At 34.3% G+C, this 15,494-nt stretch overlaps 1 protein-coding gene across 2 annotated transcripts; it reads right to left on the bottom strand.

Annotated features, from left to right (window-relative positions):
* Positions 1–7,672: 7,672 nt before the first annotated feature.
* On the bottom strand, positions 7,673–11,269 carry LOC107909262 (probable protein phosphatase 2C 52). 2 transcript variants are annotated; one of them, XM_016836731.2, is made up of 6 exons: positions 10,949–11,269; positions 9,303–9,784; positions 8,883–9,209; positions 8,678–8,795; positions 8,364–8,587; positions 7,673–8,268 (listed from the first exon to the last, which is right to left on the bottom strand). In XM_016836731.2, exons 2-6 carry the CDS (start codon positions 9,561–9,563, stop codon positions 7,798–7,800), a joined length of 1,401 nt encoding a protein of 466 aa, XP_016692220.1. In that variant the 5' UTR covers positions 9,564–9,784; positions 10,949–11,269; the 3' UTR covers positions 7,673–7,797. The 2 variants fall into 2 exon arrangements, with proteins under 2 accessions (XP_016692220.1, XP_016692219.1); XM_016836730.2 differs by having other exon boundaries at positions 9,303–9,651; positions 10,169–11,265.
* Between the last annotated feature and the right edge of the window lie 4,225 nt (positions 11,270–15,494).

Below are 15,494 nucleotides of genomic sequence, written 5' to 3'. Positions count from 1 at the left end.
CTGGTCCCCTACACCGCTATCATCATGGCTTCAATCCATTCCACTGTAATGCCAAAGAGATAGGATTTGCTGCCCACAGCCTTAATCCGCTCCACTTTAGCTAATCCAAGTCTTAATGCGAGGAAGATAAGATTCACCGTCGTGGCTTCAATCTGCTCCGTTGCAATGCCGGAGAAGTAAGATTTGCCGTTGTGGCTTCAATCTATTTAACTGTAATGTCGGGGAAACGAGATTCGTCGTCGTAGCTTTAATCTGGTCCCCTACACCGCCAGAGAAGTAAGATCTGCCGTCGCGGCTTCAACCCGTTCCACTGTAATGCCAAAGAGATAGGATTCGCTACCCACAGCTTTAATCCGCTCCACTTCGCTAATCCAAGTCTAAACGCCAGGGAGATAAGGTTTGCCATTGTGGCTTCAATCCGCTCAGCTGCAACGCTAGGGAAGTAAGATTCGCCGTTGTGGCTTCCATCTATTCCATCGCAAATTCAAGGCGATAAGACTAGTGTCTTTGATCTACTTCACTGCCAGTACGGGAACGCAAGATCTGCCATTTTCAACCTACTCCACTGCTGTTCAGGGAGATACGGCTGAAGTTTCACCGGTTGGTTATCTAGGGAACATGACCTATATAATTCAATTTATGAACCTAATTAAGCCTAGTGATTAGGATGTCATGATCAGAATGAATCAAATACTCCTAACTAGACGTGTATGAATGACATTTGAATGAATATAGAATATTATTTTTTGATAATGATCCCGCTTAGGCTGTCATTACTCAAAGTTTATTAAGATTTTATCACTAACGTGCTACAACGCCTTCTTGCTTCGCTGGCACCTTCAATGAAACACTTAATCAAACTGCCCCACTGTAAACTTCAAAGTTTAATCCACTGGGACACAAAATTTGTATCATCCTTTCACTGTAACCCAAGGGTAGGAAAACATGACTTTTCTCAATCTTCTCTTATCGCAATTCAAGGATACAAAATATGAAGCTCTTTGGTCTTTTATACCAATCTCAGGGTGTCATACCAAACGCCTATGCATGAATAAATGATTCGCTTCTTCAAGGAAACCCCTTTTTATTGCTTGGTGATTATTGCTTGCTTGTTCATCTAAGCCTTGCCACCAACTTATCATCTTGTCATTTTGTTTAATCAATGTTTTTGATAACAAAATCCAAAAAAAAAGTTCTAATTTAGACTCTTCCTTCTCAGATTTCCAACCTTTAAACTTGGTGTGTTTTAAACAATAGTCCTGTTTTAGGTTACTGTACTATTTAGAAACTTCTAGAGTAATATGCAAAACTTCCTTTGTGAAAGTTTCATTGGTCCATTAATCATTATTCCAATGCAACATACTTGCAAAAGATCATAACAATGATAAAAATAGAATTGATTTAGGAGCATGGCTCGAAATGAATAGAATATCAATGATAGTAAAAATAAAAGAAGAATGGATTAAGAACACGTATCTTGAAAAAGAATGAAGTATTCCAAGAACAAGCAATTCAATATAAATAGTATGAAAACCAGGTGCCTCAGATATCGCAGCTTGAACTTCTCTGTACAAACTTGCTGAAGACCATTTTGAGTTTGACATGTGTGTAGGAGATCTACAGTACTCTGTCGATGCCTCAAGATGTTCCATACCATTTCCTGCTGATTCAGGTATATCAAGACCACCACATCCCCTATTCTGATTAAAATCTAAGCTACTCTGATCACTTCCTGCCCTATTCTGATCAAAAATTGAGCCGCCCTTTTCGAGTTTTCAACTCAAATCCCCTTTGGTCTAAGGCGCCCTTTGCGGGTTTTCACCTTAGCCTCTCCATTTTTACTTTTTCCATTTTTCATTTTTTTATTTTTTTCATTTCATTTTTTTATGACTCAAAATGCCCTTTTCGGGTTTTTACCTTGGTCCTCTCCTTCTTTAAGCGAAGTATTTCTTGACTGAATCTGAGTTTACAGGATTAGACAAGTTTTTTACTATCCATCTCACTCAAGATCAGTGCTCTTCCAGAAAAGGTCTTCTTTACAACATAAGGACCTTCCCAATTTGGCACTCATTTTTCTCTAAAGTCCTTTTGTAGAGGAATGATATTTTTCAATACCAGGTCTCCCTCGTGGAATTCTCTGGGACGAACCTTTTTGTTGTAAGCTCGCATCATCTGTTTTTGGTACATCTGACCGTGACGAATAGCCTTTAACCTTTTCCTTTCAATTAGGTTCAACTGATCGTATTGAGATTGGATCTTCATCCTACTTCAGCTCAGCCAATACCTGGAGAGAAAGAATTTCAACTTTAATGGAAAAACCGTGATAAGCTAAAGAGAAAGGCATTACCCTGGTAGAGGTTTTTGTTTATTTTTATTTTTATTTTTGTTTTTTGTTCTTATTTTTTGTTCTTATTTTTTTGGATTGAATCTGCACTCATAGGATTAGGCAAGTCCTGGTCATCTCTTTCGATCAGAATTAATGTTATTCCAGATAAGGTCTTCCACATAAAATCTTCCACTTTCATTTTGTATGCGAAAGATCTTCTTTGGTATCAGGTTTCTCTCATAGAGCCTTTTGGGGCGAAATTTAACTATGACGAAAAAAAATTTGGATCTTCCTCTTCAATTAGGATGAAATCCATAAAAAATACGGAGAAATGGCAACTTGACTTCAACGGGAAAAACTATGATGAGCCAAAGAAGAAAGTATTGCCCCGGCAAAGAATTCTAACTGCATTGTTCATGATGTTAATCTTGAACATACTGTAAATTTTTGACGTCGTACTGTTACTCAGATTACAATATCAGTGCTTAACCCGAGCATATTCTAGTATGACCATGCGAAGACATATTTGATCTCTTGAAGTAACTCAACAAGGTCCTACTTTGTTTCTCCCGTTATACACATTCTCTTAATATCACAATCTCTATTGTCCCATCATAAGGTAGAATTTCCTTTCTGCTCTACCATCCTCAACAAGTCTGGAGATGGACTAGAATCTATGTCATCTTCAAAGTCATGAGATCCCTCTAAACACATGTCTCGCTCAACAGGAGATCCTGAGTCTGTAGCAGCGTTACTCATGTTGTTGATATCCAGGGACCTATTGTAACTATAAAAGAATATACAAAGAATTTATGAATTTATGAATAATTATTTGTACCGTATAATTATGAATGAATGAAAGAATGATTTGGAAGAAAATCTAAAAGAATGAAAGGACATTAGCTCAAAGATGATCGCAATGATGCATTTCATTAAAATAATGATGTTCAAACATGAGCCTATTTCACAAAGAAGTTCTTATTGCTTCTAGGCTAAAAGCAACAAATGTGTCTGAACTTTACTCTAAATAAGTTCAAAATACTACAGCAATTTCCTCCGCAGTCCAATTATTTAGAACATCTCCAAGTTGATAAGGGCGAATATCTACAAGGACCCTTTTTAAATTGTGTCTTCATATATGGCATTGATGTGAACATTTCCCAACACTTCTTCATACATTGCATTCACTCCATTATCAATCATGGTTGGGTAGCGGATTTTCTGCACTGGATGAATCATCAAATTTGACAACACCTATATTAATGAGTCTTTCAACTATCTTTTTGAATGTGGTGCAATTTTCTATCGAAAACCCCGCAATTCCTGCATGGTATTCACACTGAGCATTTGCATTATACCATTTAGGAAACGAGGGCAACATTAGTTTCAAATAGAAGGGGGACACCACATGTGCATTAAATAGGCTTTGATATAGCTCTCTATATAACATCGGTATAGGCGTGAGCTGAGGCCCTTTTGTATTTGTCTTCGTGTAAGATTCTCGCTTTAAAGGGCTCTGATGGCTAGTAGTAATCGTCTTTGGCTGGCTTGCGGTAATCGACTTTGAATAACCCTTGTTATACCCACTCGCATTATTCACATCATTTTTCCTTTTCCTTGGGGCCTTTAAAGTATTGATTTGGGAGTTCCACTCTTGTCCTTTCCGTTTGTAACGATCTTCAAATTGTTTTGAGAACTCTACCCTCGCCTGTTCTGTTCCTACTAGATCATTAATGACAACATGATTAGTTAAATTGCCCATCAGGTTAGAACCTGAGCCAGTCTGAAAATTCGCTGGTGTCGAAGTGTTGGTCTGATATTGGGGTCGGATATTAACAATTACCCTTTATGGATATGCATTTGGTTGTGCTTGGGTATTTGTTGGAGTGAAGCCTGTAGGATATTTATGGTCCTCATTATCATCCTCAAAGCGGACCACTAGGCTATTTCCTCTTTCTAACCCTCTAGCCAATAACTGGGTTAACTGGCACATCATATTTCTTTGGAATTCTAACAACTGATCCCTCATATATTGTTGAAATTTGGTCAATTGCTCCTGTACCTGTATTTGTATTTGCTCTAATTTCTCTAACCTTTGGTCCATTTCTCTAGTCTTTGCTTGGGTGCCGTAAGGGTGTTGGTTTTCCAAATTAACTGAAATAATTTTACTCAATTAGGTTCTTTTAATGGATTTTAATGCATATGATGTCATGTAATGCAAATGCATGAAATGAATACATAAAGAGACGTTGATTCTGATTCAATTGCATTTAGAAAACTTTACTAAAAGACAAATTTCTTTACATAAAGTGAAAATATATACGGCCTCTCCCTTATACTCCAAAAAACATCGATCTCTTTCTTCATTCGCATGTTTAAGATAAATCTCATAAATTTCCAATAAATGCCACTACTAGCTCCTTTTTGCTTGATCCGGGTCACAACTTCTTGTTCATTCATACTCATTAACTTCTTTTAGAAAGGTTCAGACGTTTGATGACTCTTGAATAATCTTCGTCAACTTGAATCCTTAGGCAATGAAACCAGGACGTGTACTCTTTTTTTAGACTATTTCTCTTTTCACATTACGTTTCTTGGGCTATATTCGGGCAATCGTATTGTCTTTCACTTTTATCAAGAAATCTGTTTTTCATGACAAGCTCTCTATTTAGCAACCGAACGTGAATCAACACCACTTTTCTATAATGAAATGCCATGTAGTCAAAATGTCATGCAGTCAAAACAAAACACAACAAGTTAGTATCAGGTATAAACATTAAATCCAATACAATCAAGAAATAATAAAAACTCCTAGTTAGGTATCTACTAAGGTTCAGAGTAATTCTACATAGGGTGAGTTCCTAAGGTTCACTATATGAAGTTTGGCTTCTAGAGCAAAGGTACTCGAACCAGTAGATTCCTCGATCCTCACCCGTTATAGGCTCATGCGGACCGAGTTTGGTTCAGGGGAATACATTTCCCTATGGCTATACGGAGATGAAAATCTCACGAAAACATAAGTACGGATGTATCCCGAAAGCAATCCACTATCCTGCACGGAGGTGAAAACCTCACAAAGGACTAGGTTCTCACTCCCACTTAGAGGGGTAAAATTGACCATGAAATGCAAAATGCAAATAAACTAACGGACTTAGACCAATTAAGCAAACATATCATGATGAAAACCAATGAATGCAAAGGGGAAATCATGAATTTTAAAACAAAATTTGGTTTTTCGACCAAAAGACAAAAATTAATCAATTTATGGCTCGACTCTCTAACCAGTCCCCAGCGGAGTCGCCAAGCTGTCGAAACCATTTTTTTTGAAAACAAAAAATTTAGTTGTCGAATTTAAAAACAAAAATTGGAGTCGCCACCGATCCTTTATTGAGGTGTAATCGGCTCACCCTAAAAACGATTTTGGTCTGCGAAATTTGAAAAAACAGGTTCGGGAGTCAGTTACACACGAGGAAGGGTTAGCACCCTCATAACGCCCAAAATCGGTGCCAAATTGATTGTTTAATGTCTTGGTGTCAAAGGTTTAAAAAGATTTAAAAAAAAACAATGAAATTTAAAAGGATATTCAGTTGTTTAAGTCAGACGAAGAAATCGAGACTCAATACGTTAGAGTACAATTTCTCAGAATCCCCAAACTTTGAATATTGCTTTTGTTTTATAGGAAAATCTTCATCTCCAGAAAACAATATGTCACGCCCAATACGTTAGGACACAACATGTTGAATTCTCAAAAATGATTTTTATATTTACGCGTTTTGAATAAAGCATATTCTCGATTATTTAAGTTCAACAAGGAAAATTGGAACCCAATACGTTAGGGCTCAATCCTCTCGAAGATCCCAAATACCGAATATTGCCGTATTTTAAAAGCCTTTGAACAAAAATGATTTTAATACTTTGATGAAACCAAATATATTTTCTTTAAAAATATGATAAAATGTTAATATACAGCATGAAACAAATACTTTAATATAAATTATATATGTATATGTATTTACAAAAAATAAAAAATGTATAAGTATAATATGTTAGTAAATTATGAAAATATGTATATATATGTATATAAAAAATGCAGAAAATATATTTATAATAATTTTAAATAGTGTATGAATATATATACATATATATTATAAAAAATGTATATATATGTATGGATTATAAAATATGAAAAATGTATAAATATTATAAAATGTATACGTACATACATATTTGTGAAGAAAAAAATAAAAGAATATTTAGATATATATATAGATACGTATATAAATTGTAAAATATATATAAAAAAAGTATGTATGTATATATATAAATTGTAAAATATTTAGATATACATACATACATATTTGTGAAGAAAAAAGATTTTCTTTTTTCTCTCTATTTCTTATTTTTTCTTAATCTGTCCAAAAAACCCCCTTTTACAAAAAACCATTGGCTTTTTTTTATAGCCAAAGCTTTACAGAGAAAGCCCCAAAAAAAAATCTTTTTACAATTTGTTGCTGTATATTCGGACCCTTCCACTGTTCGTGGTTTGTTGCAGGTGAAGGAGAACGTGAAAAGGGCTTTGTGCAGGGCTGCTGAACGTGTGAGCAACGACATGGGCAATGGAACGGTTGCTGCGGCGTGGGGCGACTGCTGCTAACTGCTTAGGGTTCTTTGCTGTTTGTTTTTTTGGTGCTTTAGGCTAGTGGGTTAGGGTAATGGGCTTAGGTATTGGATTTGTAATATTTGGGCTTAGTGGGTCTGATGTAATTGGATTTGAGTTTGTAATTTGGGCTTCATTTATGGTTTTGAGCCCATGCTAAAAATTGGGTATTATAATTATTATACCAAGTTTTTAATTGCCACGTTAGCTTATCATTTATGATTTTAACCAGACTAACCAAAATGACTAAATTATGTAATAAGTGTTTCAATTGTAAAATTTTTATTTTAAGTGCTTAAAATGAAAATTCTTGATAGTTGGGTGGCTATCTATGCAATTTACCCTTTGTTTTAATAACTAGAAATCAATACGTGTGATCATAACAGTTGCAATTTTATAAAAAACAATAATCAAACAGTCTCATGACTTTGGCCCTTCCCCCTCGGGATTCAGTGTGCTCAGAATTGCAGAACCAATGAGCCATCGTCAATTGAAAGCAATAAATTTAGAGTCGGATGGCTGAAATTACTGTACTCATTAATGGTTGGATATAGATATTATATTAATTTAGAGTCATGATAGGAGAGATGAGGAGGACACCTAACTTAACCAATAGTTGTTGTACCAAAAAGATGTTTGTGCCCTGCATGTGATGATAATTTTGTTAGATCAGCTCACCAGTCCCTTGGTTGAGAAATTTCTTTAATTATAGCAGAAATGTACAACACAATAGGCACCATTTCACTAGGGCTTTCTTTTCCTTGGATATTACAGCAAAACCAGTTCAGTTTCGTTTCTAGACAATACCCAAAAGTTAAGGGTTTGGTCTTTCCTCGGAAAATCTTGGAAGCTGGACAAGTGAGTTCACTCGTGTCACACCTTCCAGACCTGACCAGTTTTGATCCTCTGTCGAGACTGCATCCACATTTCCTTCAAACTCTGCTGCTACTCTCCCGTAACTGTCACTTTCTTCCGATGATCTAACCGTGAAATTCCTCGGCAAGTATAGCTCCGTCTTCTGCCCATCATCGGTTTCTATTGCATTACCTGAATGATTACTTTGAACGGTTGCAGATGATAACCCCTGTTCCTCGTAATCAGATTCTGTGTCCATTTTCCCATCCAAAAATAAGCAAACCACCGCACAATCATCCATTTTTGAAGTAGGATACTTTAGTTTCCATTCGCGCGCAGCTGAGTCCACCAAAATCCTGGCAGCGGATGACCGGGTAGGAGCCAAGGATACAATCTCAACCACCTCTTCGTTGCTCAATACATCCCAAACCTATAATAAACAACAATCCCTCAAGTGTTCTGGAAAATGTGGAAACCAAATTCACATATAAAGAATAAATGGAAAATTTAAGGTGAACGAATTACCCCATCTGAGGCAAGAACAATGAATTGATCTCTCTCCGTAAGGAGCCGGTGGGAAAATTCAGGTATAGAGATAACGCCATATTCCTTCAAACAAAAATCCCCGAAAGCTCGAGCCATTGCTAGCCCAGGGGCATCATCAAATGGCAACCATACTCTCGGTACTTCGGGTTCATCTTGCAATGCGAAGACCCTACCTCTGCACTTTTTGATCCTTTCAGCTTCCCCTGAGGCATGTAAATTTAGTATTTAGTATATTACATCCGATTAAGCACGCCCACAAGGGGAAAAAGGATGTGATTTGAGATCAAATGTACTTGGTAAATCAGGCTTCAGATCAACTGTCAATTGGATTGCTACCATTGAACCATTGCTATCCTTGGATCCCATAATCGCACGAGAATCCCCGATATATCCCATGAAAAGGTTGGGGCCCTAAAAATAGTGAAGTCAACCCACATGGATTAGATGAAAGATAGAAAAGTTGAAGGTGAGGAGAAGAAACCAGTGATTCTCTCATACCTGTTTCACTATAGTGACAGCAGTGCTACCACTACAGAAGCAGTCCAAATTAGGATGGGACCTCAACTCTTTATCCATGGCTTTGTATGACTTCATGAATGTTTCCTTCCACAAACAATTTAATCTGTCCTCAGGAGAGCCATCCGATTTCTTCAAATTCCCCTTCAAACATGCTCCTCCGGACCCATTTTGCCTCGACTGATACGAATGCATGGAGGATAGCAATTTAAGGGGCAGGGCATCTCGCACTTTGCGAGCAACGAGATGACCTTGTGGACCATGGCCATCAAATACACCACAAAAGGTCACATCTTCAGACATGAAATCCTACACGAATTTTAACCTCATCAGTCACATTGAGCATTTAAAGGGAACTTAGAATCAAAGGAACTCAAATTCAAGGTAACATCTAAAACTTACTTCCCATACAATCATGGCATCCTGGTTGATTCCCTTTCGACCCTGCTGAGTGAATATGCAAGAAGTTCGGCTCTTCCCATTTGTGAAAATCCTGTTGGGTACTGAGGGTAAATTCTGCAGCGTAATAACATGATCAGAGAACGTTCTCTTAGTTCTCTTTGTCCCACAAAATCCAATCTCGAAAAACAAAGGAGAAACTGCCTCCCCACGGCTCCCGGAACTGCAAGTACTCCGACTACTAGTGGAAACAGAACACCCCATTTCATCAGCTCCACAAACAAAACATCCGATTAAGTTAAAAAGCACAATGTTCCTCCTTGAGCCAGAAGAGATCTCAGGTATGTAGTTGCTGGAATGGTCAGCGAAACCAAAGATTCCCACACATCAGGCCAGTTTACACCTCAAGGTATAGTTTAATATTCTTTAAAACTTGGTCAAATATATGATCCATTGAAGGTCTCGTATATAGAAAACAAAACCAGCTGATAAAATCAAGAAGACATTTAGTTAATTGATTTATTAAATCCATGGTTCCGGTAATGGCTGCATGTAAAATAAATCAAAAAAGCAAATTGAAGATAATGCATATATAATAATCTTCCATGTGACACCAGAATAGAGTATGCTTAAAGTCTGTCCAAATAGTTCCTTATTCAAATTAATCCAAAGACTAAAAAGGAAAAAGACAGAAAAGTAGTAAAACAAGGAACATAGAAACCATCAAACAAGAAACGATGTCTTGTTTTTGAAACAATGAAAGCAAACCATGGAATTCTTCTCTCTTGTATCATTTTCAAATCACAATGAAAATTGAGAACCCTTTTATATTTTCAAACAAAGAAGAAGAACAAACACCAAGATCTCACCTAAAGCAAACCTTCCACTTACAGAGGCCTATGTATGCTTGGAGATAACGACTAGCATCGCTGGAGTGAGAGGTCGAGGAGAAAACAAAATGAAAAAGCATTAAAATTGAAGAACATGCTTGATGCTTTACCTTCTCTTCTCACGAAGAGAACTCTAAAGCTAGATCAAAACGAAGACTTGAGAGCTAGCTGAGAAAAGGTACTAATGGAAAATGCCAAGCAGGCGAAAACCCAGAAAGATAAAGTTCAAATTTTTAAGAGAGAGAGAAAGGGAAGAAGATGGTTCAAATTTTGAGTTGTGAGTTGGGGAAAAACGATAAGAGGGAGATAAAGCAAAAACCGGAAAAGAAAGAAAAATAAAGCAGAAAAAGACGATACAAAAGAATGATTTTGTCAAGAGAACAAAAAAAAGAGAATAGTAGAAATCAAAGTTAAACATAAATAAGAAAACAGGAAACTCAAATTCACTGTTTTGTTGACTCCAAAATACGATAAAAAAATGAAATGAAATGAAAAAAAAAATGTAGAGCTAAAAGAAGAGTTGAATGTTGAAAGTTGAAAGTTCCACTCAATGAAATTCAAAACTAAAGCAGAAAAAGAAAACCTTTTTTATTTTATAGAAAACAGAGTAAGCAAAGACCTTGCACGCTTGTCACAAGGAAGAAGCTTCATGCATGGGTAATATTATAGTTCAGCTAAAATTAAGGATCCAAAAAGAACCCAGAAAGAAAGAAGTTGGAGGAAATTCAGTGAATGGTAAAGCCAAAAGAAAGAAAATACCTTAGTTGTTTGCGGAGCAGAGGGGCGAAGGGTGCATTGATTAATTGCAAAAGCAGAGACAAATAAGAGAAAGGTCCTTTGTTGAAGCCTGAAGGCAGTAGTGAGCAAAGGAGAGTTCTTTATGAACTTTCAATTCCGTGTTTTTAGTTTGGGTATCTTTGTCTCGGGCTTCGACTTGGTTAATGGTTAGGGGAGAGGTGAAATTTCGAACTAAGATACCAGGGCAGGGCAGGGCAGGGCAGTTCAGGGCAGGGGAAATGTGATAAAATAAAATGGGAAAGGGAAATAAGATGGGAAGTGGATGGGCGGGCGGGTAGCACCCACTTGACTACATGAGAGAGTTCAGGCACTTTATTTGCTTTACGACGTGGGTTGGGGGATGGATGGGTTGGCCAACTTTGGGGTGTCGGGTTTCACTTGAATTTGGTTATTTCTACTTCGAAAATTATACTCTAACGATTTTAAAATTGGATTGGTGTTCATGGTTTATTCGTCTAATTAATTTAATCCATTCATTCATTCCATTAAAAATTATAAAAAAATTCAATTCAATTGATTTAATTAATTTTTAATTCAATTCAATTGGTCCATATCGATTAATCGATTTGTTCGGATAGGTATATTTATCAGTTAAATTAAAATAATTATGATTATATAAGTATTTAAATGATTTTTTTTTATTTTTAGTTAACTATTTGTAAATTTTAAAAAGTAAATTTAAAGATTATGATCTATTTCAAGGTAAATTAAATATTATTAATTATTTAAATATAGTAATAATTTTTTTAGGTAAGGTATAAAAGCTTATTTAAAATTTTAAAAATATATAATTCTTACCATATGAATTTGGTAATTAAGTCTACTTTGGTATCTGAATTTCGCATCTAGATCCATTTTAGACTTTGAACTCGAATTTTATTAAAATTTGATGATGTAACCAGTATTCTTGGTACATGATTGAATTGGTCGGTTGGACCGATTAGACTGGGAATCAATTGGTATACTAGTCCAAACAAATGAGTTGAATTGAATGGAATTGAAAACTGCTCGAAATCAGTAAAAATCCAAACTTGGACAAAAACAAGTAGTTGAATAGGTTGAACTAATTTGTTATTTATTTATTTAATTGATCAAATAGATTATATTGAGAATCAATGGTTTATCTGGTTCAACCACGAGTCAGATTATTAGAACAATGTATCTGACACTATAAGATTGTACCATGTAATCACTTGAAAGTTCATATAATTTTTTTTTAATTTTCAAGTGATAATGTGACACAATCTCAGAGTGTTACATCATCAAACTTTTATATTTTTCAAATTCATGAGCTAAAATGAATCTAATTATCTAGTTCATATGTCAAAGTAGATATAAAAACTTACGAGCACCAAAACAAACATAATTACCAAATTCAGGAGCCAAAAATTATATTAACCCTTTAATTCTTCTTTTAATTTTAGATCATTGGAAATAAGGGAGCGGTTAACAATGATTTAATTTGCTTATTGATTTATTTCTTTGTTCAATACAATAATTTCATTGATAGTTTGGTAAGGATGTTTGCAACCTTACTTTTCTAGAAGTGTTTTTCATGTTAAATGAATTTGTAATCCCAAATAGTTTTTAAATTCAAATCATTTATGTGTCATTTATATTTACAATATATTATAAATTTAATTTAAATTTTACAAATAATTTATATTAATTATTTAAAAATATTTATATATTTCATATATTATAATTATTTAAACTCGGTTAAAACTATTGAATTCATTTAATGTCAAGAGTCAACCGAGTACCGACTTGTTAGAAAAATTACAAAAATATTTTTCCATTTTTAAAATAAGTTATATTATTTTATGGTACTTTAATCTTTTTATTTTTCTTAAAACAAACCAATAAATGATTTGCATATGATGGGTTTTAAAACAATGACATATGAGTCAATAAAATTTTAATTTTACCACTCGACCAAAGCTTTCTCTTGCTATATTTAATACATTTTAATTTTATTATGTACACTTTATTACCTCCATAAATTGTATACATTGATAGTGTTATTAGTTGAGTTGGTGTCAAAAGTTAACTTGACATAGACTCAAAATTGATGGCAACACCATGATAAGAAATTGTAGTACATTTAATATTCTTAATCTGATGTATTTATGTGTTTAAATTTTGTTTTACTCACAATTTAATCTATTTTTTTAATTTTAATATTGTCTATATTGCATGTTTTATTATCATTTAGTTTCAAATCATACATTTTCATTATTTATTATATGTTATTTTTACATACATAGTTTCATAGGCATACACGTAAGATAGAATTTCTAATTTATTTTATTAGGTAAACTACACCTGATGGCACTAAACTTTGGTTAAATTATAATTTTTTCAACCAACCTCTTAAAACTTACAAAGATGTCACTAGTATTATCGTGTTATTACAAAAATGCCACTTAGTCGTTTACTACCGTTTCTAAAGTAACATGCGTCTGACGTGGCATGTTAAATGTGCCACATGCTTCATTTTTTTCCTTTTCTTAATATTAAAATATTTATTTTATTTTTATTTCTTTTTTCATATTTTTCCCTTTCTTCTTCATTTCTTCTTAATTATATTATTCCATCGCTAAGATTCAAACTGCCGAAGTAACTAAGAACTTCGAATGGAAGTGAGAAGATTATTGAACCGTCAGAACTATTTCGATACGAGTAAGAGAAGTGGTATTCTTAAAAAGATAGCGAAATCAGAACCAAGTCAAGATGATACGGATTAACCCCTTCTTCTTGCGCCAAAGATCTTACCATTTCCTTTCCCTTCCTAACAAACCTTAGCCGCCACGAATTTCACCACCGCAAGTGGCTTTTCCCAAACACTAAACTCGTTGGTGGATTTCCCAAGGTTGTCCCTTGATTCCGATAAGCTCAACCCCAATCTTTTCGCTAATTCTAGAGAAATAAACTCAAACATAAACCCATTGATGATGAGATGGCTAAACCAGTGGAGCAAGCCTAGGCTGTGAAACCAATGGTGGGGACCGAACAAGATGGAGTTAGATCCGAAGGGATGCATCGACAAGCAAGGTGTAGCAGTATATAGTCCAAGAATGAAATTCTTAGGAAAACTATGCTTTAAAATGACAGCCTCATCGCCATTGACGACAAAATGCACCTTTGAAACAACCACCACCACGACAACTACGATGGTTGCAGCTACTATAGTGGTGACGGCGACATCACCTCATCCTCCTCTGCCATTTCAATGTAAGGACCGCGAAAGAACAAATGATTTTAGTTTGGCTAACAATTGTTGCTATATGGTTTTTGTTTGGTCAAAAGTTACAATACCATGGTAAATTTTGCAAACTCTACAATTCAATTTAGATATTTGAGGAGTTTAATCCATTTGAGTTCTAACAATTTCATTGTTGGTGTTTAAACATAATTATTTTAGTGGTTTGTTGGGAAAAGAAAGAACATGAAAAAGAAAAGAAGGGAAAAGAGAGGGGGGAAAGGAAAAAAAAAGAAATAATGAAATAAAAAAGAAAATAAATATTTTAATATTCAGAAGAGGAAAAAATAATAATTTTTAAGCACATGGCAAATTCAACGTGCCACATCATACGCACATTACCAAATAGTGACAATAAACAGCTAAGAGGTATTTTTGTAATAATGTGATACGTTAGTGGCATCTTCGTAAGTTTTAAAAGGTTAGTGGAAAAAATTATAAATTAACCAAAGTTCAGTGGTATCGGGTGTAGTTTACCCTATCTCATTTTTGTGTTATAATTTAAGTTGAATATTTTTTTAATACAATATTAAAGGTGGAGGATGAGAGTAACACGAATCAAAACCATGCCAAACGGGTGTTTGATAAGAGCTTTAAAATGACATAATAATAATAATAATAATAATAATAATAATAATAAAGACACGAAAAAATGATAATTTGCATTTATATATTCAAATTGAATTTTAAAAACAATTTATATTATTTACTTAAAGTATTTAAAATCAATATTACATGCTTCATAATATTAGTGAATTAGAATACAATTTAACTTATTTATATTTTATAATAGCATGTTTAAAATGAATATATTAACTTTTTGACATATATCATAATATTTTAATTACTTAAAAGTATTTAAATTTGATGTTTTATATATCATGTTTAAAATAAGCATTTTTATACAACTCTTAAATTATACATTCCTAATGTGTCACGAAACTAACTAAAAATTTGACTAAGACAAGTGCACTTAATAGTATAGCTATGGTGAGCAAAGATATTATTCCCACGACGACTAAAAGTACTAGTAATTATCGTCTTTCTATTATTTAACCTAATAATTCGAATGATTGATTCAAAACTAAAATTAACTAAATTAATTAACTAATGAACACGACGAAGAACAAATCACGAAAGTAATCAAGTAACAACCAAGAAGCGAAACAATACCCAGAAAAGAATTCACCTAGATTTCATCTATCACTATCAATCTAAATTACTCAATTTTTTTTTACTTAGCAC

The sequence above is a fragment of the Gossypium hirsutum genome, chromosome D02 (assembly GCF_007990345.1).
Source record: "Gossypium hirsutum isolate 1008001.06 chromosome D02, Gossypium_hirsutum_v2.1, whole genome shotgun sequence".
Taxonomy (NCBI): Eukaryota; Viridiplantae; Streptophyta; class Magnoliopsida; order Malvales; family Malvaceae; genus Gossypium; species Gossypium hirsutum.
Note: the sequence above shows the minus strand (reverse complement) of the source record. Positions and strands in the feature narration are given on the sequence as shown.